The following is a 27,917-nucleotide window of genomic DNA, read 5'->3' on the forward strand; positions in this document are numbered from 1 at the left end:
CCACCCTATTTATCCTCTTCGCTAAAACATTGGTACCAGATCGGTTCAGGTGGAGACCGTCCCAACGATACAGATCCCCCCCGGTTCCAAAACTGATGCCAATGCCCCATGAAATGGAATCTCTCTTTCCCACACCAATCCCTTAGCCACGTGTTTACCTCCCTAATTTTCTTATCCCTATGCCAATTGGCACGTGGCTCGGGCAGTAATCCAGAGATTATGACCCTTGAGGACCTGTATTTCAATTTCCTGCCTAGTGCTTGATAATCCCCAAACAGGTCCTCCACCCGAGCTTTGCCTATGTTGTTAGTCCCAACGTAGACCACAACAACTGGATCCTCCCCCTCCCTGTCACTTTCACTTTCCCCCATCTTGAATGGCCTTCTGCACCATGGTGCCGTGGACAGCTGGCTCATCCTGTCCAGAGCCCTTTTCCTCAACTGTATAAGGAGCAAGAATCTCATACCTGTTGGACAAGGTCAAGGGCTGAGGTTCCTGCACTTCTGAACTCAAGTTCCCCCTGCCTGCCTCAGTGAGTCACACTCTGATGTCCCTGATCACTAACTGAATGTGAATTACTTAATCTCCCAGGTGTGACTGCCTCCTGAAACAAAGCGTCCAGGTAACTCTCCCCCTCCCGGATGTGCCGCAGTGTTTGAAGCTCAGATTCCAGATCATCAACTCTGAGCCAGAGTTCTTCCAGCAACCAACACTTGCTGCAGATGTGGTCACTGCCATTCACAATGGAATCAGCCAGCTCCCACATCATACAGCTACAGCACATCACCTGCCCAGCCATCTCTGCTTAGTTAATTACTTTATTACTTTGTATAGGTTTGAGTTAAAATACTTTCTGATAACTCTCTGCTATAGTCTTTTTCTAAAAACCAATTAATAGATGAACCATAAAAAGTAAACTTTTAACCATTCACCGATAAAGAAATAGAAAATCCTTACTTTAACAAACCAGAGTCCTATTTTTGGTTAGAGGAGGGGTGGGGGGGGGAGGTGGGAGACACAACACGTGTAGTGTCTCAGGTTCAGCCACTGCCCAGTTACATTACCGGCAGTCCCCGGTCGTCACTCCCGCTCTTCCTACTTATTAACTAGGTTAGAGGAGGAGGGTGGGTGGGAGACACTACAGTAGTAGAGTCTCGGGTTTAGCCGCCTTGCTGATATATATGGTCACTGCTTTCCTTCCCGGCTGCCCCTCCGGTCCACGTCACTTCCTCCGCTGCTCCCGCTCCTTCTCCGCTGCTGCTCGCACTTAAAATGGCCATTGGTGTCGAAGGGTGAGTATTTATACTCACTGCTTACCTTCCCGGCTACCCCTCTGGTCCCCGTCACTTCTTCTGCTGCTCCCGCTCCTTCTGTGAAAGAGAAAAACACCGCTGCCCGCTACCGGTAAGTAATTTTAATAAAAACTGCCTTGCCTTATCTGCACTCTTCCGAGTTCGTCTTACCTCCGCTGCTTCTGGCACTTAAAATCAATGTATTGTTTCAATTGCATGACACTGTAATGTTTTGCCACAAATTCTGTGTCTTCTGATCCTGCTCCACAGCTACTTAATGAAGGAGCAGTGCTCTGAAAGCTAGTACTTCCAAATAAACCTGTTGGACTATAACCTGGTGTTGTGGGATTTTTAACTTTATCCATCCCAGCCCAACACTGGCACCTCCCACATCAGTACATTCGTATATGTTGTATAACCATTTGATCTTTTCCTATAAATTCTGTGTCCTATGTATACTTTCTCACTAGCCGCTTGAGGAAGGAACAGGGACTCCAAAAGCTTGCAGTTTCAGATAAACCTGTTGGACTGTAACCCGGTGTTGTGTGATTTTCATTGTTAAATAAGGAGAGCATGATTTGATTGGTGATGTTGGTCAATTCTAATTAATTGTAGGTTTCAGCATATTATAAAAATGCAGGAATACTACTTTTGCAAATACAGTTGGAAACATTTATAAATCAAACAGTTTTCTGAATTAAATGGTTAACTGAATTTGTTAGGTTCAGGTACAACAGAATTTTTTTTAGCAATTAAAGCTGTTCTCCACGATCTATATGACAGATGTGATTTACTGTATGTGGCCATATTTGCAATTTTGTGTCAACTTGTCTCAGAACTCTGAATGAAATAGTCTAAATAACAGACTATTTCCAATGTTTTACAATGAATTATCAAGAAAATATCAAATAATGTTTAAATTTTTAGTTGTTAAATTATCTATTTTGCAGATATATCTCTTAACATATATTTTTCGATTCTTTATTTATTACAGAGATTATGGTTTATCCTATCTTTCTCTGAGAACCTGTATTGGACTTTGGACAGCTTTTCTTTGCTTAGTTCTTGTTGCTACAGATGCAAGTTCGTTGGTCTGTTATATCACCCGTTTCACAGAGGAAGCATTTGCTTCCCTTATTTGCATAATATTCATCTATGAGGCACTAGAAAAGCTGTATCACCTTGGTGAGACATACCCTATCAATATGTATAATCACTTGGAGCAGTTGACCCACTATTCGTAAGTATCTGAATCATTCTTCTTAATACTTCAAAGTATTTCCAGTGTTAAGTTGAAAATATGCATTGAAAGGAATGAACTTCTGACTTTTTTGTCTGTGAATTTTTTCACAAACAATATGCAATTTCAGCCAGAAGAATTCGCTCCAGATCTTGATGTCCAGGGTTGTCTTAATTTTAGCTTGATTGACAATTTGTAAATGTGATAGTTACAAAAGCAAATTAAGCAAAATTAATGCAACTTTAATTCATGAAAATTTGTTAACAGCTAATCAGAAAAAGAAAATTTCATAGCAAACCTACCAAACGTACTGTCTGTTCTTTGGACCTGTGCTGTTAAGCTATAGGAATTAACTGTGCTTATTTACTAATATGTGCCAACACATTCTATTTGCATTCTTTGATTATTATTACCTTTCTAGACTGTAACTCACATCTTCTAAAGGAAAGACAGTTTAAATAAGTGACAGTTACCCACTCCTTGTTTGCTGAAAACCTATTGCATTTATAACTTTTCTGTGTTCTGGTGAAATGTTTCTCACCTGAAATATTAATTCTTTCTCTCCCAATAAAAATGATCAAATCTGCTGAAAATTTCTAGCATTTCCTGTTTTTATTTATTTTTTCCAACAATTTCTACTTTATTTACTAAATGTCACATCCCAGGCAAAGCAAAGTTCTGCTTCATCCAATTTTATCCTGTAAATGATAGGTGATGCTGACTAAAGGAAATATAACTGTGACAATCACATTTTACTGTATGTTCCAGTTTAGTCCCTTGGGCTTGCAATTCAATTCAAATCCTCAATGCAACATGCATAGACTCTGTGTGGGGCAGGGTATACCTGAATGGTTGGGCAGAAAGGTTGTTTGAGGTTTGTGCGCTTCTTCCAAATACTTTGACTTTATGTCTGCACATTCCCAATAAAATCTTTCAATGACATAGATCTTCTCTACCTGAGAAGTGGCAGGGCACGTGGTGTGAGCATCAATTAATTGGCAGCTTAACAACCCAAATACACTTCAAAATTTCTACTGTCTCATCAATTAAGTTCTGAGCTTGAAGGTCCATTAAATGGTCAATTCTGTGGTTGGATGAGTGACATATTCGTCTAAAGTTATTAGATTGATAGTCCTCATGAAACCTCTGCATTAATCGCATCATCTGCCAACCTCCACATAAATCACATCATCCGCCCACCTTCCACCCCACCAACCTCTGCATAAATTGCATCATCTGCCAACATTTCTGCCACCTCCAAATGGACCCCACCACCAGGGATATATTTCCCTCCCCACTCCTATCCACTTTCCTCAAAAACCGTTCCCTCCGGTCAGGTCCACACTCCCTAACAAGCCACCCTCTCCTCCTGACACCTTCCCTTGCCACTGCAGGAATTGCAAAACCTGTGCCAACACCTCCCCCCTCACCTACATCCAAGGCCCCAAAGGAGCCTTCCACATCCATCAAAGTTTCACCTGCACTTCCACACGTCATTTATTGAACCTGTTGCTCCCGATGCGGCCTCCTCTACACTGGGGAGACTGGATGCCTTCTCACAGAGCATTTGAGAGAACATCTTCAGGACACCCGCACCAACCAACCCCACCGCCCCATGGCTGAACATTTTTGGGCCGAAGGGCCTGTTTCCACACTGTAATCTAATCTAATCTAATCTAATCTTCAGGACACCCGCACCAACCAACCCCACCGCCCCATGGCTGAACATTTCAATTCCCCGTCCCACTCTGCCAAGGACGTGCAGGTCCTAGGCTCCTCCATTGCCACTCCCTCACCAGCCAATGCCTGGAAGAAGAACGCTTTATCTTCCTCTCAGAACCCTTCAATCCCAGCGCATCAATGGGGACTTCACCAGTTTTCTCACTTTCCCTCCCCCCATTTTACCCCAGTTCCAACCTGCCAGCTCAGAACCGCCCTGATGACCTGTCCCACTTGTCAATCTTCCTCCCCACATATCTACTCCACGCTCCTCAACGACCTATCACCTTTACTCCCACCTCCATCCACCTATTGCACTCTTAGCTACCTTCTCCCCATCCCCATTCCCCCTCCCATTTACCTCTCCACCCCCAAGACTCCCAGCCTCATTCCTGATGAAGGGCCCCGGCCCGAAACGTTGGTTTTCCTGCTACCTGGATGCTGCCTGACCTGTGCTTTTCCAGCAACACACTCAACTCATGAAAGGATACCTGTCAGTGAAACATAATAAAAATACAACAAATCATGGAAATCTGAAATGAATACAGAAAATACTTAAAATGCTGCTAAGGTCAAGCCACATCTATAAAACAGGAAACAGAGTTAATATTTCAGGACAATGACCTTTCATCAGAACCACCACTTATTTATCAAAAACTGAAAGTGATCTGTGTCATTGGGAGTGCAAGGATAGCCATTACCAACAAAATAGAACTGATGAAGTACTGAAATGCTAAATAAAGGTGAACCTAATTATCTTTATATGAATAAATTGGTAAGCATCTTCGGTAGATGATATTATTGAAATGTTGATATAGCACTTATATCATTCATCTTTGGTGAATTTTTACTATCTGTTAATAGTAATTAGAATGCTAAACAGGTAGTCTTACTTGAAGGGTGGATTGCTTATTGATGACACCTCTCGTACAGGTGAAGAAGATAGTTATATCGGTTTTGTAACGTGACTTCAAAATGTCTTCACTGTTTGCTGTTGGTAAATATATACATTTATTACAGATGCATTTGTGTAGAACCACAGAACTTGAACAATAAAACCTTAGAGTACTGGAATAACCTCAATATCACAGCAGCAGAAATTCCATGGGGAAATATGACACTGTCTGTAAGTTTGAACTAAAATTATGTTTGTCAAATATAGAGGTGCATGAGGATTAATTATGAATTCATAAGGAAGCAGCAGCTTTGGATATTTCTGTTTCTGCAAAATATAAGTTTCGGAAAAAATGTGTATGTTAATGGGTAATCTACTTTTTCGGCAAGTACAGGGGCATGGTTTGTGTGCTCAGTTAAATTGTATCAGGACACAACCAGCTGAATTTTATTTCTGGGGTCAGGAACTTGTTAAATTCTCTCTTTTACTAAAATTTTCAGAGCTCCAAAGTCAGTGTGAACTATCAGCTCACGAAAAAAAAAATCTGCTATAATCTACAATCAATGATCTTGCATCTGAGAAACAAATATTACAAGGTAGAAAGGTGATCTTATTTCATACTTACAGAAGATGATCCTGGAAAAGCAAATCTTCATTATTCACCCAATCTTAGAGAAACTATTAGACAAAAACCCAAATGGAAATACAAATGTAAGCCCTTACCGCATTGTCAGTCCAAACACTTAGCTTAAATTAATTCCAGTGAGCAGATAGTGATTTAGAACCTTCTGCTACTGCAGAGGAACTTGCTAATTATCCTGGCTAAAGCTTTTTTCCTTTGTTGATGTACACTGCTACTTCCTGATGGAATAACTGAAATGTTATCATCTGCAGAGGATCAGCTTGAGCAGATGTCAGTTTGGAAGTGATGCCACCAACTACTTCAAGGAGTACCTCCGTGTAGTAGGAAGTCCTCCCTTCCTTGTCTCCAGAATTAATTTCAGACTGTCTTCATTCTCCTTTTCATCCACCTGACTGGTACCTGGTGGTGTTTTTTGAATGGTTCCTTAGCTATTGCAGCAGCCATGATGACACGGCTATTAGGTTCTTCATTGGAGCTGAAAGTACTTTATTGTCTCACATCAGTATTTAAATCTTTCACCAATGTGCAACGCAGAACAAGGGACAAATTAGAATTTCAGTTCATTGCCTTCATCATCAAGGGATTGTAATTGTTTTGATCTTGGAGTCTTGCGTCTTAAATCAGGTTTTCTTTGATTAGTCTCTGCTACCGTTATGTTCAGGTGGTTGTAAGGGTCAAATCTTGTGAATAAGATAAATACACCATAAAGTGGATGTGCAAAATTTTTTTCTGATCAGAAGCATTGATAAAATAATGAAGGTACTTTGTTTGTTCTGTGCCAGTTCAGAGTATATTTATTGTGATATAACTTGCTCAAAGCTCTAATTGACGCCATTTTATTGCACTTTAGATTTCAGACTGCTGACTGTAATGTTTTTGTTTCAGGAATGTGTAAAATTTCATGGAAGGTTCCTTGGCATAGCTTGTGGGCACCATGGTCCATATGTTCCTGACGTTTTATTCTGGTCAATTATACTGTTCTTTTCCACATGTACATTATCACATTTCCTGAAGCAATTTAAGACGAGTCGGTATTTTCCTACCAAGGTAGATATTTTTTCATGTGTCTTTGTGTAAATTGCTTGATAGTACTCTTCTGCTTGGAAATAGTGGTGGAGTAGAAGATCTTTAAGTCATTTTCTTCACTGTGAAAATATGTACTAAAATGCTCAATGCTTCTTGTGATTTATGACAACTAATTTCACATTTGCTGAATACTTTTCCTGAGCTTAGTGCCTTTCAGTTTGATGTTTGTTAGCACAGAAAGTACTGCCATCTACTGCATTATCAGAAGAATAACAATTATTTGAAAAGTTAAAAATCACACAACACCAGGTTATAGTCCAACAGGTTTAATTGGAAGCAGTAGCTTTCGGAGCGACGCTCCTTCATCAGGTGATCAGACAATCACCTGATGAAGGAGCGTCGCTCCGAAAGCTAGTGTGTTTCCAATTAAACCTGTTGGACTATAACCTGGTGTTGTGTGATTTTTAACTTTGTACACCCCAGTCCAACACTGGCATCTCCAAATCACAATTATTTGAAAGTAAGTGATGCTTAGAAATAGAACAACTGTATATAGCAAGAATATTATTACCTGCACCATTAAATTCATTTGTTTTCTGTTACATCTTGGAAATTAAATGAGTTATAGTCAGTCTTTATTTGTTAATCAACAAAAGGTAGTGGTTATGAAACTTGGTTCATTCTTAGCTTGTTGCTCAATTCTGTGAGTATCTTCTTGTCTCTGAAATTGTGTCTGTGGTATATACACCAAACTTCAGACTTCACCATCCTGGCACAGGCAGACTGGTTGCCTCATGAGCAAAAATACAATGAGCATCAAGGACACAGCTGGAGAAACAGTCAGATGTTCTGATGTCCAGAGAGTTGGTGGAGCAGTATAGCCTGGAAGTACATGTCAGGACCATGTGGAATGCAGGACACAGCTGATTCTGTGGGAATTGGTCAGGAAACTGAATTTTTCAATGGGCAACCCCCTGCATCCGGAACCTCTTGGAAGAGTCAATTAAAGTCAGAGATTTCAGATGGTTCCAACACATTTAAGCATAATAGTTAGGTTAACCCAGGGAAATTTAGATTAAAAACTTATTCTGACTCCAATATAACAAGTAAATTGATGTTTCAAACACATCTCATCCAGCTGCTTTTACCCAGGACGCCCACAGAACTCTGTGTCCTCTCTACCTGGTACTGTCTGATCCTGACATCCCAATCCTCTGGACTGACTTAATTCTACCCCTTCAAAACCTGATCCTGCCAGATCCCAATATCCCAACTCTTCTGCTGGCCTGAGTACATTGGAACTATCCTGGCCCCACAACTCTCGACCAACTCAGACATCACCATCTCCCTCCACTCCCCCCATCCCCAATCTCACTGTCCCACTGACTCTCCCCAAACAAACCACCTCCTACCTGTCAGACCTGACTTCCTCAACTCCACTGTGCAACTGAATCTGTCTATCACTTATATGGCACCCTGGCACCTTATCTGATTGACACCCTAACAACCCTCATGCACTTGGCATCTGACCCCATACTTAACTTCCATAATTAACCTTTCACATGAGTTATCAAAGTGGTTGACTGTACTGCTAGACTTTTAAATCACAGAACATAGCACACTGATTGCTGCAAAAGGGAGCATTGTTTCCATGCCAGTTCTCTTCGCTGCTGGAGTCATAACAGAGACTCCATTTCCAGGAATCTCCAGTAGAGGCAACATCTAAATATAAGTGGGTAAATTCTAATCTGATCAGGTTTGGCAATATGATTTACAAACCTAATCAGAGTATATGGGCCGTTGTTTGGAAACCGCCTGCTGATATCCTGGGAGGGGACAATGGTTTTGGCCCTCATACACCTGGTATCACGCACAGCGGGCACCATGCCAGCACTCCTGGTCATCTGTGATAGGAGAGATTGCTGGACTGCTGTGACACCGCACAAGCTCCTTTGAACATTGATGTCTCTAATCATGATGGTAGCAGTCTGTGCTTGTCACCTCCAGTATGTACTTTCAGTGCTTCCCTTATGCTGCAATTTCTGTTCAGTAAGTTCTCTTGTGCTGTAATAAAGACTGAGACATCAAACATCAGATACTGCGTTATACTTAGGTCCACAGTGGAATTGGCTACCGTCCCAGCTCCAGAATTGATGAACTCCAAGCTCTGTACCTAGTCCATATGGTCTCCTCCATGTTCCTTAACAGTGACGATAGGCTTTCTACCCAGCTGACCTTACCCAGCACATAGTTTAACAAAAACCTTTGTTCTAAAGCACATTTGTAATTTAAAGTTAGCATAAAATATGTTTATAAAATATCTTTCTCTTAATACAGGGATTCGTGAATCTACGTTTTATGCAGATCTTTTAATTCCTAATATCAAAATGTTATTTTGTATCTTTTGTTTCAACTAACGCAGATGTTTGGGGTATATCTTGGGGTATATTTTTAACTCTCAGACTGACAAAATATATGGTCTGGGTGCACACTATTTGCAGTAGGAAATCTAATTTTGGGTCCATTCATTACCATAGAATCAAACAACAGATAGGGAGGCCTTTGAGCCTACTGAGTTTGTGCTGGCTCTCTGCAAGAACAATTCTGTTTGTCCCACTCTCCGCCCTTTCCCCTTGAGCCTGCAAAAATTTTTATTTTCACATGCTTACCCAATTTAATTTTTAAATATAACAAATGAATCTATCTCCACATTCTTCTTTTAGCAGTTTGTTCCACATCTTAACTATTTGCCGCATAATTGTTTTCCCATGACACCATTTGTTACTCACCTTATTTCTATGTCTTCTGGTTCTCAAATCCTCAATATAAAAGGAACAGTTCCTCTTCATCTACTTTATCCAGCTCCTTATCAGTTGGACATCTTGAGCTGCTCATTAGCTCTGGAATGGTAAAATACTTAGTGTCCAAAGGAGGAGAAGTCTGTGGGTGAGGGAGCAATCCAGTTGTGGAAAGGAAGGCGTCCAAGGAAGGCGTCCATCATTCTCTGAGGAATCTGAAGGCCTACCACTACTTCCTGCTTCTACAAAAACAATGTTGAACTTAAACCTGATGGAACCAAGTCTCATCACTGTCATTTCCATGAAACCTGAGCATTCAAGTTAGAAGAGGAGTTGGCCATTCAGCCCCTTAAGACTCCATTCAATAAGATCATGGCTGATCTGATAGTTGTCTCAACTCTACATTACTACCTCGCCTCCACCAGCACCATAACCTTTGATCCCCTTGTTAGTCAAGAATATATCTTCCCCCTCCAGTTAAAAATGAGTGAGCTGGGACAAATCCAATGTTTTTCTTTAGTCCTAATTCTCCATAGGCTAAAACATGAATTGAGTTGTTTTACCTGGTTCTTGATGTAGTCAATTTTATACTTCCTCTCCATTAAACTTACAATGAAAAGATTCCTCAGACAGATTTCTTTGAACATACCTATTCAGTGGAGAAGTGGAACTGGTTACTAAACACATTTGTAATACAAGTAAAAATGTGCACTCTTCTAAATCACCCAAAATGTACATGCATGCATAAACAAGGTAAAGAGAAAAAAAGGATAGATTTCTCCTTGCAGAAATTAACTCTTGGGGAGAGAAAAAACACTTTTGACCATTAATGGTTAGATCTTGAAGGGAAATGGAATAAGGTTGGAATGTTCAGAAGGCTGTCGATATGGTACGCATAGACAGATCACTTGATATATCAAGTACTGATGCAGCTTGCTCAGGAAACATGGAACCTAGAAAGTATTCCAGACACTATTAAGATGGCAATCCAATTTCACACAGGACTCACAACAGTGTTGTTTCAGAAAGCCAGAAAGTTGAGCTGGACAATCTTTTGCTGAGCAGACATTTCCCCAAGTGACTTCCAGCACAATATCTTATAAGGACAGCCATAAAACTCAATTGGTTGATTTCTAAGAAGCAAGCTGAAGCAATTGCTGTGCAGCTTAGGTGGATTCGGCCATGCTAAATTGCTTTGGAGTGTCCAGGGTTGTGCAGGCTAGGTGGATTAGCCATTAGCAAATGCTGGGTTACGGGGATAGGGTCAGGTGCTAAGTGTAGGTGAGATGGTCTTCAAAAGGTCAGTGCAGACTCAATGGGCTGAATGACCTATTGCCACACTGTAAGGATTCTAAGATTCTATTAATTATCTGGAGTTATAGCATTTCCCAAAAGTGTCTTAAAAACAAAACTTTCAATGTGTCCTTTCACTGACCTTAAAATAACAAAGTCCAAGTATCCACAGAACTTGAAATAAATCCTTTTTGCTGCAACCCTTGAAAACTCAAGTCCTCAAAAAATTAAAAATGAAGCCTCATCAATGCTCTACTCTTGCAGAAAATAAAGCACTATTAACATTCCAAAGAGTAGAGAAAGAAAATTAAGTCACGATTTTCTACAATTATTTTTCACTCTTTACATACATTCTGTACTGTTATCTCTGTGTGATGATACTATGACTTTAAGGGTAGCATTTGGTGTTTGAAGCTGCTATACATCTCTCCCAGCTACAGCAAAATGTTTGAGTTCTCTCTGTCTCTGTGAATTTTCTCTTGATGTTCCTTCCTCCTGGACTGGAGAATTGCATATGAGACAATTTGTTTTGCTTATTTCACCTTTGCCAAGGGTGTATTTATGGGATGTTAATATATTGGAACAGTTGCTGTTTAGTTAAATAATCTATTATCCTGTTAAGTTTTTAGAATTAAGTTTTTCTTTCTTTTGTTTGTATTTGAACTCTAGTGTAAGAATAAAGTGTGTTTTGTTTCAAGCCTGGTAGTTTGACCAGTCGAATTGTATCAGGAACACATCACCTTATACTAGCTTTTAAATAAGAAAGAAGTTGGAGTCTACACTATCCTCTTAATATATTTTGAGGGTGTTTGGTTTGGTCCATAACATTCTGATACCTTCTTTGTACTTTGATTCAAGCAAAGTTACATTCTTGACAAAGCGTCATCAAAGCGTGGTTTTTACAATGTACAGAACAGATCTTTAGTGATAAAGTCTTAGTAGCAAACTCCACTGAAACAGTCTTGCATTTGTTTTCTTTGATTAGTATATTAGTTTCCTTCCTCCATTTCACCCACAGATTCACAATTTATTTTTGGCATGTTGTTTCTATCCTGTACAGTGAAGACACTTGTGCAGTATCTTCTATTTTCTCATTTTTGATCATTCATTCACTCTCTAGAGGATCAATGCTCACTCGATTTACTCTTTACCTTTTAAAATATCTGCAGCATCTCTTAGTATCTGGTTTCATTTTTCTAACCAGATTCCTGTTGTAATCTAGTTTCTAATTCTTTATTAATATTTTTGGCATTCTTTATATTATGTTTAGTCTTCTGACTTGCCATTCATCTTTACGGAATCATACATTTCTTCTTTCCACTTGATCCCACCTCTTTTTTGCTTTAATTAGCTACAGATGGTGTATCCTTCACTTTTTAAGTCTTTTTTCTCATTAGAATTATTTGTCTGAGTACTTTGAAATACCTGCTTAAATGTCTTATGACTTAGCCCATAACTTAATTTCCCAGTTCACTTCAGCCATCTGTCTTCACATTCTCATAATTGCCTTCATTTAGGTTTAAAGCAGTATTCTTAAAGCCACAGTTCTCTCAAAGTGATACTACCATCTCCTGAACTGAACAAATAATTGCACTTTTATCTTTACCCTGCTACAATTCTGCTAATATGCCGTATTTTCATTCCTGCATATTGGTAGTCTAACCTTGTCCTACCTGCATCATGGTCGAAAAGTATGGCACTGGAAAAGCGTACCCGAGAAGCGAGAGAGTTGATGTTTCGGGTGTAAGCCCTTCATCAGGAGTGTGGGGCGAGAAGGGGGCTGAGATAAATAGGAGGGTGAGGGTGGAGATGGTGGACAGGTAGCTGAGAAAGCTATAGGTAGATGGAGTTGGGGGTGAATAGTGATAGCTCGAAGAAGAGGGTGGATTGGATAGGTGGAAAGGAAGATGGACAGGTAGGACAGTCCAAGAGGGTGCTCTGAGTTGGAGGGTTGGATTTGGGATGAGGTGGAGGAGGGGAGATAAGGGAACTGGTGAAATTGACCATGCCAAGTCGTTGGAGGGTCCCAAGGCGGAAGATAAGGCATTCTTCCTCTATTCTCTTGGATTTAGTGGTGGAGGAGGCCCAAGACCTGCATGTCCTTGGTGGAGTGGGAGGATGCTTCCTGACTTGCTGTACTTTTTCAGTGCCATACGTTTCGACTCTGAACTCCAGCATGTTCCGATAGGAAGGAGACGAGAACTACACACAATATTCTAATAGTGGTCTTCTACATCTGCAACATGACCTCCCAACTCCTGTACTCAATAGTCTGACCAATAAAGGTCCCTCCGCCATCTTCACTATCCTATCTACCTGCAACTCCACTTTCAAGGAGCTATGACCTGTACTCCAAGGTCACTTTGTTCAGCAACCTTACCACTAAGAGTATCGGTCCTGCTAAGATTTGTTTTCCCAAAATGCAGCACCTTTCATTTATCTAAATTAAGATCCATCTGCCACTCCTCGGCCCATTAGCTTAACTGATCAAGATCCAGTTATAATCCGAGGTAACCTTCTTTGCTGTCCACTGCACCTCCAATTTTGGTGTCATCTGCAAACTTATTAACTATGCCTCTTAAGGACACATCCAAATTATTTATATAAATGACAAAAAGTAGTGGACCCAACACTGATTCTTATGGCACTCATTGACTGTAATTCACCATAATTGGCCATAATTCGGTTACATTTAGTTAGCGATAGAAAGGGCAATAGGGCCATAGGGCAAGAGTTATAGATGGGGGAAGGGCAATTATAATGCGATTAGGCAAGACTTAAGAGGTATAGAATGGGGTAGCAAAATGCAGGGGATGGGAACAATTGAAATGTGGAGCTGGTTTAAGGAACAAATATTGCATGTGTTTGATAGGTATCTCCCTGTCAGGCAGGGCAGAAGTGAAAAGGTAAGGAAACCATGGTTTACTAAAGAAATTGTATCACTTGTTAAGCGGAGGGAGGAGGCTTATGTGATGTTGAGATGAGATGGTTCAGATGAGGTGATGGAGAGTTACAGAGTAGCGAGAAAGGATTTAAAGAGAGAGTTAAAAAGAGCAAGGAGGGCATGAGCAGTCTTTAGCAGGTAGATCATAGGAGAACCCTAAAGCTTCTTATAGATATGTGAGAAATAAAAGGATGACGAGGGTAAGAATAAGGCCAGTCCATGACAGAAGTGGGAAGTTGTGTGTGGACCCTGTGGAGATCGGAGGGGTGCTAAATGATTATTTTTCATCTGATTTCACTCAGGAAAAGGAGAATATTGTAGAGGAGAAGACTGAGATATGGGCTATTGGACTTGAAAGGATTGAAGTTAGTAAGGAGGAGGTCAAGAGTCATGGAGATGTGCAGCATGGAAACAGACCCTTCAGTTCAACTCGTCCATGCTGACCAGATATCCCAATCCAATCTAGTCCCTACTGCCAGCACTTGGCCCATATCCCTCCAAACCCTTCCTATTCATATACACATCCAAATGCCTCTTAAATGTTGCAATTGTACCTGCCTCCACCACTTCCTCTGGCAGCTCATTCCATACACATACCACCCTCTGTGTGAAAAAGTTGCCCCTTAGGTGTCTCTTATATCTTTCCCCTTTCACCCTAAACCTGTGCCCTCTAGTTCTGGACTCTATACCCTCCCCGGGAAAATACTTTGTTTATTTATCCTATACATGCCCCTCATGATTTTGTAAACCTCTATAAGGTCACCCCTCAGCCTCTGATGCTCCAGGGAAAACAGTCCCAACGTGTTCACCCTCTTCCTATAGTTCAAATCCTCCAACCCTGGCAACATCCTTGTAAATCTTTTCTGAACCCTTTTAAGTTTCATAACATCTTTCCAATATTCCAACAGTGGCCTAACCAATGTCCTGTACAGCCACAACAGGACCTCCCAATTCCTGTACTCAATACTCTGACCAATAAGGGAAAGGATACCACATGCCTTCTTCACTATCCTGTCTACCTGCGACTCCATTATCAAGAACCTGTGAACCTCCACTCCAAGGTCTCTTTGTTCAGCAACACTCCCGAGGATCTTACCATTACGTGAAGAAGTCCTGCTAAGATTTGCTTTCCCAAAATGCAGCACCTCACATTTATCTAAATTTGACTCCATCTACCACTTCTCAGCCCATTGGCTCATCTGATCAAGATCCTGTTGTAATCTGAGATAACCTTCTTTGCTGTTCACTACACCTCCAATTTTGGTGTCATCTGAAAACTTACTATCAATTCTCGAAGGTGTGAAAGTAGATAGGTCCCTTGGGCCGGAGAGGATTTTTCTGAGAATTCTCTGGGAAGCTAGGAAGGAGCTGGCTGAGCCTTTGGCCTTGATCTTTGAGTCATCATTGTCTGCAGGTTTAGTATGTGAGGACTGGAGGATTGTAAATGTTGTGCCCTTGTTCAAGAAAGGCAGTAGAGATAACCCAGGTAATCATAGACCAGTGAGCCTTGCGTCTGTTGTAGGTAAAGTTTTGGGAAGGATTATAAGAGATAGGATTTATAAACACCTAGCAAGCAACAATTTGATTGGAAATAGTCAAATGGAGTCATCAAGGGCAGGTCATGTCTCACAAACCTCATTGGGTTTTTTGAGAAGGTGACCAAGCATGTGGATGAGGGTAGGGCAGTTGACGTGGTGTACATGGCTTCAGCAAAGCCTTTGATAAGGTTCCACATGATAGGCTGTTGGAGAAATGCAGAGACATGGGATTGAGGGTGAATTAGCAGTTTGGATTAGAAACTGGCGTTCTGTAAGAAGTCAACGAGTGGTGGTAGAAGGAAAATATTTAGTCTGAGGTCCGGTTACTTGTGGTGTGCCACAAGGATCTGTTTTGGGACCACTGCTGTTTGTCATTTTTTTATAAAAGATTTTGATGCAGGCATAAGTGGATGGGATAGTAAGTTTGCAGATGATACTAAAGTTGGTTGAGTAGTGGACAGTGTGGAAGAATGTTGCAGGTTGCAGAGAGACTTGGATTAACTGCAGAATTGGGCTGAAAGGTGGCAAATGGAATTCAATGCAGACAAATGTGAGGTGATTCATTTTGGGAAGAATAACAGGAAGGCAGAATACTGAGTGAATGGAAAGATTCTTGGTAGTGTGGATGTGCAGAGGGATCTTGGTGCCCATGTACATAGATCTCTGAAAGTTGCCACCAAAGTTGATAGTGCTGTTAAGAAGGGATACGGTGTGTCCGGTTTTATTGGAAGAGGGATTGAGTTCTGGAGTCGTGATGTGATGTTGCAACTGTACAAAACACTACTGTGGCTTCACTTGGGGTATTGTGTGTAGTTCTGGTCACCCCAATACAGGAAGGATGTGGAACCATTGGAAAAGGTGCAGAGGAGACTTAACAGGATGTTGCCTGGTTTGCAGCAAAGGTCTTTTGAGGAAATGTTGAGGCACTTGGTTCTATTCTCATTGGTGAGAACAGGCTAACAGAGAATTTAATAGAGACATACAAGATGATCAGGGGATTAGCTAGTGTTGACAGTGAGAGTCTTTTTTCCTAGGATGATGAAATCTGCTTGTACAAGGAGGCATAGCCTCAAATTGAGGGGTGATAGATTTAAGGCAGATGTCAGAGGCAGGTTCTTTACTCAGAGAGTAGTAAGGGCGCGAAATGCCCTGCCTTCCAACGTAGTTGACTCAGCCACATTGGGGGCATTTAAACAGTCCTTGGATAAACATATGAAGATTGGTGGAGTTGTGGATAGTGAGGAGGGCTGTTGTCGGCTGCAAAGGGACTTAGATATGATGCAGAGCTGGACTGAGAAGTAGCAGATGGAGTTCAACCTTGTCAAGTGTGCGGTTGTCCATTTTGGAAGGACAAATAAGAATGCAGAATACAGGGTTAACAGTAGGGTTCTTAGTAAGGTGGAGGAACAGAGGGATCTTGGGGTCTATGTTCATAGATCAATCGAAGATACAAATACAAGAGGCCCAGCAATCACTTTGCGAGCTTCACGCAGAGTTCTAGGATACACATGATAAGGTCCTGGGGATTTATCCACTTTTAGGCATTTCAAGACATCCAGCACTTCCTCCTCTTAATATGGACATTTTTCAAGATGTCACCATCTATTTCCCTACATTCTATATCTTCCATGTCAGTTTCCACAGTAAAAAGGATTTTGCTTGGAAACAGTTTACACGGATATTGGCCAGGGTTGGAGGATTTGAGCTATAGAGAGAGGTTGAATAGGGTGGGGCTGTTTTCCTTGGAGTGTAGAAGGCTGAGGGGTGACCTCATCAAGGTTTATAAAATCATGAGGGGCATGGATAGGGTAAATAGACAATGTGTTTTCCCTGGGGTGGCTGAGTCCAGAACTAGAGGGCATAGGTTTAGGGTGAGATGGGAAAGATATAAAAGAGACTTAAGGGGCAACTTTTACATGCAGAGGGTGGTGCATATGTGGAATGGGCTGTCAGAGGAAGTGGTGGAGGCTGGTACATTTGCAACATTTAAAAGGCATTTGGATGGGTATATGAATAGGGAGGGATATTGGCCAGGTACTGGCAGTGGGAGTAGATTAGGTTGGGATATCTGGTCAGCATGGATGAGTTGGACTGAAGGGTTTGTTTTTATGCTGACTCTATGACTCTATCGCAGTCCTCACTTCCTCCCTCTCCACATCATGACCAAGTCTATATGAGGTGCTCAAAACCTGCATTCCATTTATATCATTGTGCACACATTGTCCATAAAATTTCATGTTAATCTGAATCATGATAAGATATGACTGATAAATTTGATTTCATTGTCACAGGTACGATCAACAGTTAGTGATTTTGCTGTCTTTCTTAGTATCGTAACTATGGTTTTAATTGATTATGGTCTTGGGATACCATCGCCGAAGCTCCAAGTCCCTAGTGTTTTCAAGGTAACATAAAATTCAGTTTTGCAGTTACTGTCATATACCATTTTACATTAAGTACTTTTAAAAAAATTGAACAAGGTATACTTACAGTATAAAAATGGCCATAGGGAGAGGTGCAGAATAAGTATTGACAAACTATGTCAGGACAGTTTCCCAATCTGTCCCTCAACTAAGTTACATTAACGAGAGATGGCAGTCGGCAGCTGATTCTGAATTAGTGGGAAGGCAACATATCAAAATTAGGCCCCAATCAATGTCTATCTTAATACAGGCTTGCAATTTTCCTGGCATTGTCTAGACATTGCTGATTTAGGGTTCAGCAGTGGACTGGAGTCAGCAAGAGAATGGAAGGCTTGAGTTAGGACTCAATTGAGTGTTAATTTTCCAACAGTAAGTCACAACTGCATTTTATCCCCTAGCAGTAGCTATGCCCTACTTGAAGACTCGTAACTATTCTAGTGCTTCCTTCCCATTGAAGTTGCCTCCGTGATGCTATTGTCACTCTTGCTAATGTTCAAGGAGAATGGTAGCCATCTCCATGAGCTATGTTGATTGAACCATCATCCTTGATACCACCAACTTAAAATGCATCATGAGGGTGATGCATGTTCATGCTTTTTCTTAGGGGTAGGTGTTGTAAAAATGTAATTTAGAAGTTATATTTTAGAATTTAACTGTTAGTTTCAGGAATTAATGTTTTAATTGTAGGTAATTTGGAAATATCTACCAGGATCCTTTGAAATGGAATAAGAATACTCCCTGTAATTTAAGAATAATGAGTAAATCACATTTTTCTGCAAGTGTGCCCTGAGTGCAATGTGAACTGCAAGACTGTAAAGGTTTTCACATAGATCACTAGCTTTATTACATGACTAAAGTTTAATTCAAAAATTAGAGTGTAGCAAGAGGAAAAATACTATAAACTGTAAAGTGGCTTATTTGCAAATATTTTGATGGTGACTTGATTTTTCTTGTTTCAGCCAACCAGAGATGACCGTGGTTGGTTGATTAATCCTTTGGGTCCAAACCCATGGTGGACTGTCCTTGCAGCTTTTATTCCGGCCCTCCTTTGCACTATACTCATTTTCATGGACCAACAGATCACTGCAGTTATTGTCAACAGGAAGGAACACAAATTGAAGGTGATTGTACACACTTGATCTTTGAAAAAATAACAAATTTTAATAACACAAATTTTAATTGTTTTGTCTACTTTGTGTGTTTTTTTGTATGGCATGTCCTGGCTTATGCAGACTTAATTTAAAATTGAATCATAGAGTCATACAGCATGGAAACAGACCCTTCGGTCCAACCATTCCATGCCGAACATAATCCCAAATTAAACTAGAGTTTCCTGCCTGCTCCTGATTCATATCTCTCCAAACATTTCCTATTCATGTACTTATCCAATGTTATTAATTTACACAATAGATGAGGCTTCGTAGACAGTACCTTACAAAATCATGACCTTTTATCACCTAGACGAACATGGACAATAAATACATAGGAACCCCACTATCTGTAGGTTTCCCATGTTGGACAAACACCATCCACCTTGAAAATATATTGCCTTGGCATTTTCCCTTCATGTTCTCTGTTTCAGTTGGTTTCTGCTTTTAACAATATATTACTACTAGGTAGTACCTTCAGTTAATTAATTTTCTTCCTTTACAAGTTAATCCAAAGTTACATTGAATAAATTGTAGAATTCTGTTGCTTATTTGATGTTGAAATTAAAGTAAAATCAAAATGCTGAAGGTTGTGGAAACCTGAAATAAAAGCAAAACGTGCTGGAGAAAATCAGCAAGACTAGCAGCATCTTTGGAAAGAAAAACAGTTCATGTTTTGAATCTGACATGATTTATTCAGAACTTCTTTCTGAAAGTGAAATGCCTAAGAAAGAGAATATTGGTTTTTATCATCGTACTAGCTGCTTGTTTCGGGCAATTTTAAGAACAAGTTTTTTTTCGCAGTTGTAGAAAGATGTTGTCCATTTAATTTCATCCTAAAATGATGTATTCCAAAAAATGATTTACCAAAGATAAAATATCAAATATACCATTTTGAAAACACAGGTATTTGACATTTTTGTTAACTCTTAATTGTTTCACAGAAAGGATGTGGTTACCATTTGGATTTGATAATTGTGTCCATCATGCTTGGAGTTTGCTCTATTTTGGGATTGCCCTGGTTTGTGGCTGCTACTGTGCTCTCCATATCACATGTCAACAGCCTGAAATTGGAGTCTGAATGTTCTGCACCTGGCGAACAGCCAAAATTCTTGGGTATCCATGAGCAACGAGTTACTGGCCTTATGATATTTGTCCTTATGGGGTTATCTGTCTTCATGACCTCTGTTCTACAGGTAATGTCAATATATAATAATAGCTGTTCTTGACATTTCAAGCAAATAAATATTTGATTTGTAATAGAATCATCCACTAATTGGCTTTGAAACTGATAATGCTTTAAATGAGCATGCATGCAGAGTATTGATTGTGTAGAATTTTCTATTTAGATGTTTATTTAGTATTTTCTAATTACTTTGTTAATCTTTCAAGTATAGGTTATTGTTTTTCTATTGATTGACAATTATTTTTTGGTAATGCTATTTTTGCTACTAGCATTTTGAAATTTTCAGACAAAAGTATTAGCATCAGAAATATTCTGCTAAAACAGTAGGGGTTATATGATTTGTGACAATTAATGGATTTAATGAATATTGTTTTCGCAACATTCACCACATCGATACAAAATTAGACTACATGGGTTCTCTGACGATATTACTACCTAATGTACAATTGCTTAAAAGCCTACTTATACAAGCAGGAGGCTGGAAGAACACAGCAAGCCAGACAGCATCAGGAGGTGGAGAAGTCAACGTTTCAGGTGTCACCCTTCTTCAAGACTGGGGATGGGTGTAGGGGAGCTGAAGATAGAGAGGTGGTGGGGGCACGGTGGTGAGGTGGAGATACGTGAACACAGGTAGAAGGTATGACCTGGTTGGTTGAAGGGAGGAATAAATCTGGTAGGTGGCTAGAAGGAAGGGTCAATGAGAGGAATGGAAGGGAGGGGGAGAGTCTAGAAAGCGAGTCGGGTAATGGAAAGGGAGGTTATTTAAAAGTGGAGAACTCAATGTTGAGTCCTCTGGGCTGTAGGCTGTCCAGGTAGAAGATGAGATGTTGTTCTTCCAATTTGGTGATTTGTTGTGGCAGGGGAGGAGGCCAAGCATGGTCATGTCAAAAAGGGAGTGGGAAGGGGAATTAAAATGGATGGTGACTGGGAGGTTAGGTCAACCCCTGCAGGCTCGGCTGAGATGCTCGGTGAAACGTTCCCTTAGTTTATGTTTGGTTTCCCCGATGTAGAGATGGCCATATCGGGAGCACCTGACGTAGTAAACTCAGTTGAAGGAGAGACAGATGAACCTCTGTCTCACCCTGAAGGACTGTTTGGGGCCCTAGATGGAGGTGAGGGGTGTTGGTGTATTGCTAGATTTTGCATCTTTTCCGGTTGCAGGGAAAAGTACCTGATGATTCAGGGGGTGGGACGGTGTTGGTGGAGAAAGTGGTGCGAACTAAGGATTGGCGAAGAGATTGGCGGAAAGCAGAGAGGGGTGGGGAGGGTAAGATGTTCTTGGTGGTGGGGTTGGTGAAAGTGTTTTAAGGATGATGCATTGGATGTGGAGACTGTTGAGGTAGGAAGTAAGGACAAGGGGGACCCTGTCTTTCTTGCATTTGACGGGGGCGATGGTTTAGAGCGGTGGAACAGGGAATGAAGGCAGTGTGGTGGAGGGTTGTCTGGATGACAGAGGGGGATAAGCACATTGTTCAAAATAGGTGGACATCTGGGATGTTTGGGAGTGGATTATCTACCTTCGACTCCTGCATCTGCAGTTTTTTTTGTCTAAGAGCCTACTTGGCTTGTTCAAATCATTCTTCTGTGACCCTGCTTACTTTGGCAACAGGAGCACTAAAATTTATCATGCATTTAGACTAAAGTGAGTGTTGGGTGGATTTCAGGGCCGAACTAATTTTGCAATCAGTGTAGGCCTAGCACTGAAATGTATTTCCTACCAGTATACACTTTAGTCATGAAATTTGTGAAAGGATGTTCGGCAAAGTGTATGGTTCACATTACAAGGTACAGTGCAGTAAGTGACACTCAGAGGTATCTCATTACGCTCACAATTCCAGGTTCTATTCACAATATACAATTACAATAAAATATTAATGAGACAAGTAGCCTTGGCTGGCAAACTTTAATTTCTTGACTTCAAGTCTGAGTCACCCAATTTCAGTGGCACTCCAAGAAGCTGATGTTGGATCTTTTACCTGGACTGTTCCTGAACTGGAGACTCTAAGAAACTCAGGCAGCAAAATTAAAAATATCTCAGATCAGTGGCCAGCATTTTTTTAGTAGCCACGTGGATATCTTATTGACTACAATTCTCAAACAGCAGGAAGAAGATAGTTAGACCAACAGTTGTGCTTGTAAGTTTCCTCTTGATTCCTATCATAACTCTCTGCTGGGGATTGAGTCTGCACCGTCTTTTGGATTTGTGCATGCTAATAACATTACCACAATTATACAATGTTTGTGCTTGCTTATCTGTCTCTTGGAACAATACTGTGACATAATTTCATAGCCTGGAGCTGATTCACAGACTTCAATGTTATCGATTTAAGGTGATAAAAGTAATGAGAGATTTTTCTTTGCATGACTCCAAAATAATGTCTGACGTATGCAGGCAAATGATTGGTAAATGTGTACTAATCCCACTTCCCATTTTGTCTTTGTTCCATGTTACCACTCATTCAGTTTTTCTCTCTTTTTTGGCTTCTGTACCAGGCACAGGGGCTGAATTTTATCTTCAAAGCAGGGAGTGGGATTCACAAAAATGCTGGTAAATACGGTATTATTGTTGGGGAGGTTTGGCAGATGCTAAGAGGAGGTAGGCTTGCTGCCCCTAAAAAAGTCCACCAAAGTGGAACTGTTGAAAGACCAACCTTTGTCTCAGTCTAAGTAAAAACAATAAGATTCTCTAGCCTTCACCTCTAATGCCTCTCAATCCCATGCCCATCCAAGGGCCCTCATACCCTTCATGTCAAGATATGGCACCTGGATGCCAATCCAATCAATGTATAGAGCTGTGAGCCCCCATGATAATAGTATGTGTTTAAACAAAATTTTTTAAAATCTTTCTTATCTTTCTACTTTCTTGAAAAATGCTTTCACTACAGGCCAATAAAATCATCCAGACTTTTTAAAGTAACAATAACAGAAACTGTAAGTATCTGAACCCATTTTATCTTGTATAAACAAACATTGTGCAATTGACACAACAGATCAGAGAGCCAAAGCTGTCAATCAGTATTTTCCCTCAGTCTCATCTGTTTCAGCATACCTATGGATGTTTGGGCCCTTGGCCAAGCATGATTATACATTTGTGATCTGCTGGATATAAAGCAGTGGATGGAATGGGTGGTCTGCTGGATGTAAATTAGGTATGGAAGATAGAAATCATGATCTATATTGATATTTAACAGTTCAGTTCCAGCTTTTTGTACAGGTTGATATGGATATTAATCTTGCAACTGTTCTTAAATACACAGTTTTTTTTTGTTTTAGTTCATTCCAATGCCAGTATTGTATGGAGTGTTCTTGTATATGGGCGCATCTTCTCTCAGAGGAATTCAGGTAAACATTTATGCCTTTACACTTGCACGTCTTTAAAAAATGTAAAACTTTGTGTTTATTGAGATTTGCCAATGCTGAAAGTAATCCCAAATGTACACATCAACATTGTTAACATGGGTTATCATTGACCAGAAATACAACTAGATGAACCATATAAATACTGTGGCTACAAGACTAGGTTATAGATAGGAAATTCTGAGCAAGCAACTCACTGCCTGACTCATCAAAGCCTGCCCATCATTTTGATTTGATTTATTATTGTCACATGTACCTAAGTACAGTGAGGAGTTTTGTTTTTGCATCCAGTACAGGTAGATCATGACATACAAAGATTATAGGGTGATTGAACAGAGGTAAATAAAGACACAGCTTCAAAGAAAGTGCACAAAAAGCAAGATCAATATTAAATTTGAAATTAGAGAGGCCCATTCAGGAGTCTAATAATGGTGGAGAAGAAGCAGCTTTGAACCTGTTGGAGTTTTTGTGTGGTTAAGTTTTTGTATCTTCTAGGCGAAAGTGAGTACTGCAGATCAGAGTCCAGATTAGAGCGGTGCTGGAAAAGCACAGCAGGTCAGGCAGCATCCGAGGAATAGGAAAATCGATGTTTTGGGCAAAAGCCCTTCATCAGGAATGACTTTTATATTTTCTGTCTGACAGAAGAGGTTGGAAGAGATTATAATGGGGATGGGAGGGGACTTTGATAATGTTGGCTACCTTTCTGAGGCTTCGCAAAATGTGGATGGAGTCAATGGGTGAAAGGTTGGCTTCATCAACAAGGCACTTGAATAGTGTATGATGGAATACTTTCCACTTGTGTGGATATGTGCAACTCCACCAACACTCGAGTGGCTCAGTACCATCTAGGACAAAGTAACCAGCTTTATCAGTACCATATCCATCACTTTAAACATTCACTTCCTCTGCTACTGGTTCACAATGACAGCAAAGTGTATTACCTTCAACATACAACAGATCAACTTGTCATAATTACCTCAATACAACCTCACAAACCTGTGACCTCATGAACTGGAAGATCAAAAATCAGCAGGTATATGGGAACATCACCATCTGTACACTCCTCTCCATGCTATGCTTCCCCTGTCCTGGAAGTATGTTACTATTCCTTCATTATTCTGGGTCAAAAACCTCGAACTCGCCCCTTTACTGCAATGTGGGGAATGATATCACTTTTTCTTCATCCGGCTATTATTAGGCTTTAAAAAGTATCTTTAAAGACTATTTGTTTTAGATTCTGACTTTTACTCTATAAGTAAAAGACTTGTAAAAGATTTACCAGTTGAATTCCTAGTTACTTATTCTGTCTCTGTCTCACTCTAATCATATGATTTACTCTTTTTCAACATTGATAAACCCACTGAGTAGAAGTAATTTCTCATTTGGTTGTTGTAGTGGTCATGGCTGATGGCTTCAGAAGACTGTTACAAACAAAATGGGTTAATCGATGCAAGAAGGTCCATGCTTTTACAAGAAATGGCAGTGAACAGCATGTAGAGATGATCAAATTCCATTTTCGTTTTGTTAATATAATCTATTCATCAAATTTTAGCAGTAAAAATGGAAGAACCATTGGGAATTTGCATCTCCTGAGGCCTATTGAGGAAAGGGCTGTCAGCATCATGATGCTTTGTGAGATAAAGGTTATGACATCTGATGGTGCTCAGACATTGGGAATGATGTTATGCTCCCACATTTTGCCACTTCTGGAAACCTAGCTCACCCTAATGTTTCTTAATAACATAATGACCAAGCTGCTGATGGTGTGACCATCGATGTCTTACTTCACACCCCAACCCACTTTCTTTACACTGACCTTTTTCCTTCTGATCTTCTGCTTTCAGCAACCTAAGAGCTGTTGCTTTCTGAGCCATGACAGCCCAACGAAGAATAGAGAACCACAGCACAATATTGATGAAGAAGCCCAATTAATGGATGTAATATTCATGGCCATCAGATACTGACACTGCATGAACTTTGAATGCTAATATTATTTGGGATCAGCACATGGTGTAGTATGAGTGGGCTGCAGTCAGGTTGTGTTGAATGATGTCGCTTTGCCAGTTCAACAGAGGGCAATGTTACAGATAATTTCTGCTGGAGAGAATTCAGGTGAGGAACTCAATGGGGCCACATACTGGAGAATGGTAGTGGGCATGAACATTGAGGTACTGTGGGAAATTAGAAATTGCTGGAAAAGCTCAGCAGACCTGGCAGCATCTGTGGAGGGAAATCAGAGTGCCCATTCCTCAGAACTGACATACTGTGGGTATTGGTTGACTGTCAGACAGACTTCAGTCACTGTCAAGGAGTATGAAGTGGCCTGGCCTCTAGTTAGCAGAAGGTACATTGGAGATTTTGCCCTTTCTGTAACCGTTGCTCCAGTCTCATATCACGCTGAAGAGCAGAAGCAATACCAACGGTGTTCTAGCTACCTGTTGCAGCCTTTATATGAAGAGGTCAACTCGTGAGGATTCTCTGTCGAATCTGGGATTTCATTACATCTCCATGAACGCTCTGTAGTACTTACAAACCCTCTGCAGTCGGGTATGTTCTTCAAACTTACATTACCTGCAAAGTTAAAGTATTGCTAGTGCAGGGTCTACCTTATAGTCCAGGGATTGCTTTGTTTAAAATTCAATCAATGGATTACATCATCCAGGTTGGGAATTCTGGTATAATGTTAACCAGTGACTTCAGGTAAGCTATCGGTCTGAGCTTCAAGTACAAATTTGTGGAGGTTCGTGAATGTATCTCCTCAAGAGGCAGTGCCATGTGGGCTGTGTCAGAAGCAGCTTGTCTTGTACTGCACACCTCTAGGAGAGTGCAAGGCCTTATTGGTTTATTCTTGTTTCTGAAAAGCACTTTACTTACAAAATCTTTTCTTGCTTCAGACAGTACATATCCTGTCACTGATACTGTGGCAAGGTGGGGGAGAGGATTAAGTTGGATAGCCCTGAAAAAGTAGATAATGAATCATAATGCACAATCAATCTGTTCAATCTAATGCAAACCAATTTTGTGTTGCCTGCTTATTTGAATGATTCCTGCATGCAAGGAGCACAGACCACTCTTCAGCAGGGGGCCCAATCCTGTAATGTCCTAAATAAATTACACTTAGTTACTAAATCATAAAGCTTCCTGAGACAGCACCTTCCAGCACCTATCAATCATCTGAAATCACAAAGGCAGCAGATGCATACAAAAGCTACTTTGAGCCATACACCATATTAACTGGAAAATATATTGCTGTTCTTTCACATACTGGGTCATAAATCTTGGAATTCCCTTCCTAACAGCACTGGCAATATAGCTAGACCACAAATGCTGCAGCAGATGAACATAGCAGCTCATCAGCATCTTCTCCATGGGAAATTTGGGATGGGCAATGCAGGTTGACCAAGCCTGCAACACCCACATACTGCATAAAAATAAGACTGAGAAATTTGTCTCTCTTGAAAGACATTGGGCTTCACAACCAGAGGCAGCAACTACTTGGAAGTGGGTTGAGTGTATTTGCATATCCTGTCTTCCAGGGAATAGATTGTTGCTCACTTCTGGATGCTTGTTTCTGAGGTCACAGCTGGCAGTGTAGCTGAAACTATTAAAGATAATGTTATGTTCACACCTAAATCGTCATCTCAACTTCTATTTTTAGCCCATCCCAAAATCTCTTCTCAGTTCCACGGCTCAGATAGTATGATTTTACATCCCTAACATTCACCCCAGCAACCCCTAACAAAGGACTGCAGCACAGCTTTGTCTTTGTGCCTTTTCCATTTCAGATATTCAAGCACTACAGCTTGGCCACACAATAGAATACAAATAAAGAATAATGGTGAAGACATAGTCACTGGATCAGACATTAAAAATGGCCATAAAATGGTATCTGTCGGTAGTGAGACATTAGAAATAAATGTGCCTCAGCCATAGAGTCATAGAGTTGTGGAGCACAGAAACAGACCCTTCGATCCAACTGGTCCGTGCCGATCAGATATCCTAAATTAATCTAGTCGCATTTGCCAGCATTTGCCCCATGTTCCTCTAAACCCTTCCTTTTCATATACCTATCCAGATGCCTTTTAAATATTGTAATTTACCAGCTGCAACCACTTCCTCTGCCAGCTCATTCTATACACAGTCCACCCTCTGCATAAAAAAGTTGCTACTTAGGTACCTCTGAAATCTTCCCCTCTCACTTTAAACCTATGCCAACTCATTTTGGACTCGCATACTCAGAAAAATCCTTACCTATTCACCCTATCCATCCCTCTCATGATTTTATAAACTTCTCAGCCTCTGACATTCCACGGAAAATAGCCCCAATCTGTTCAGCCTCTCCCTATAGCTCAAACCCTCCAACGCTGGCAACATGCTTGCAAATATTTTGTGAAACTTTTCAAGTTTAACAACAT

General features: G+C 40.6%; 1 protein-coding gene across 3 annotated transcripts in view; it reads left to right on the top strand.

Moving 5' to 3' along the window:
* Positions 1-27,917, top strand: part of LOC122551630 (sodium-driven chloride bicarbonate exchanger-like) — a 270,998-nt gene that overhangs the window by 203,972 nt on the left and 39,109 nt on the right. For all 3 annotated transcript variants that reach the window (XM_043693863.1, XM_043693862.1, XM_043693861.1), the window contains 7 exons: positions 2,287-2,532; positions 5,272-5,377; positions 6,675-6,836; positions 17,680-17,793; positions 18,771-18,932; positions 19,904-20,155; positions 23,419-23,487. In XM_043693863.1, the coding sequence (XP_043549798.1) occupies positions 2,287-2,532; positions 5,272-5,377; positions 6,675-6,836; positions 17,680-17,793; positions 18,771-18,932; positions 19,904-20,155; positions 23,419-23,487 (1,111 nt within the window). The remainder of the gene's footprint in view (positions 1-2,286; positions 2,533-5,271; positions 5,378-6,674; positions 6,837-17,679; positions 17,794-18,770; positions 18,933-19,903; positions 20,156-23,418; positions 23,488-27,917) is intronic.

The sequence above is a fragment of the Chiloscyllium plagiosum genome, chromosome 7 (genome assembly GCF_004010195.1).
Source record: "Chiloscyllium plagiosum isolate BGI_BamShark_2017 chromosome 7, ASM401019v2, whole genome shotgun sequence".
NCBI lineage: Eukaryota > Metazoa > Chordata > Chondrichthyes > Orectolobiformes > Hemiscylliidae > Chiloscyllium > Chiloscyllium plagiosum.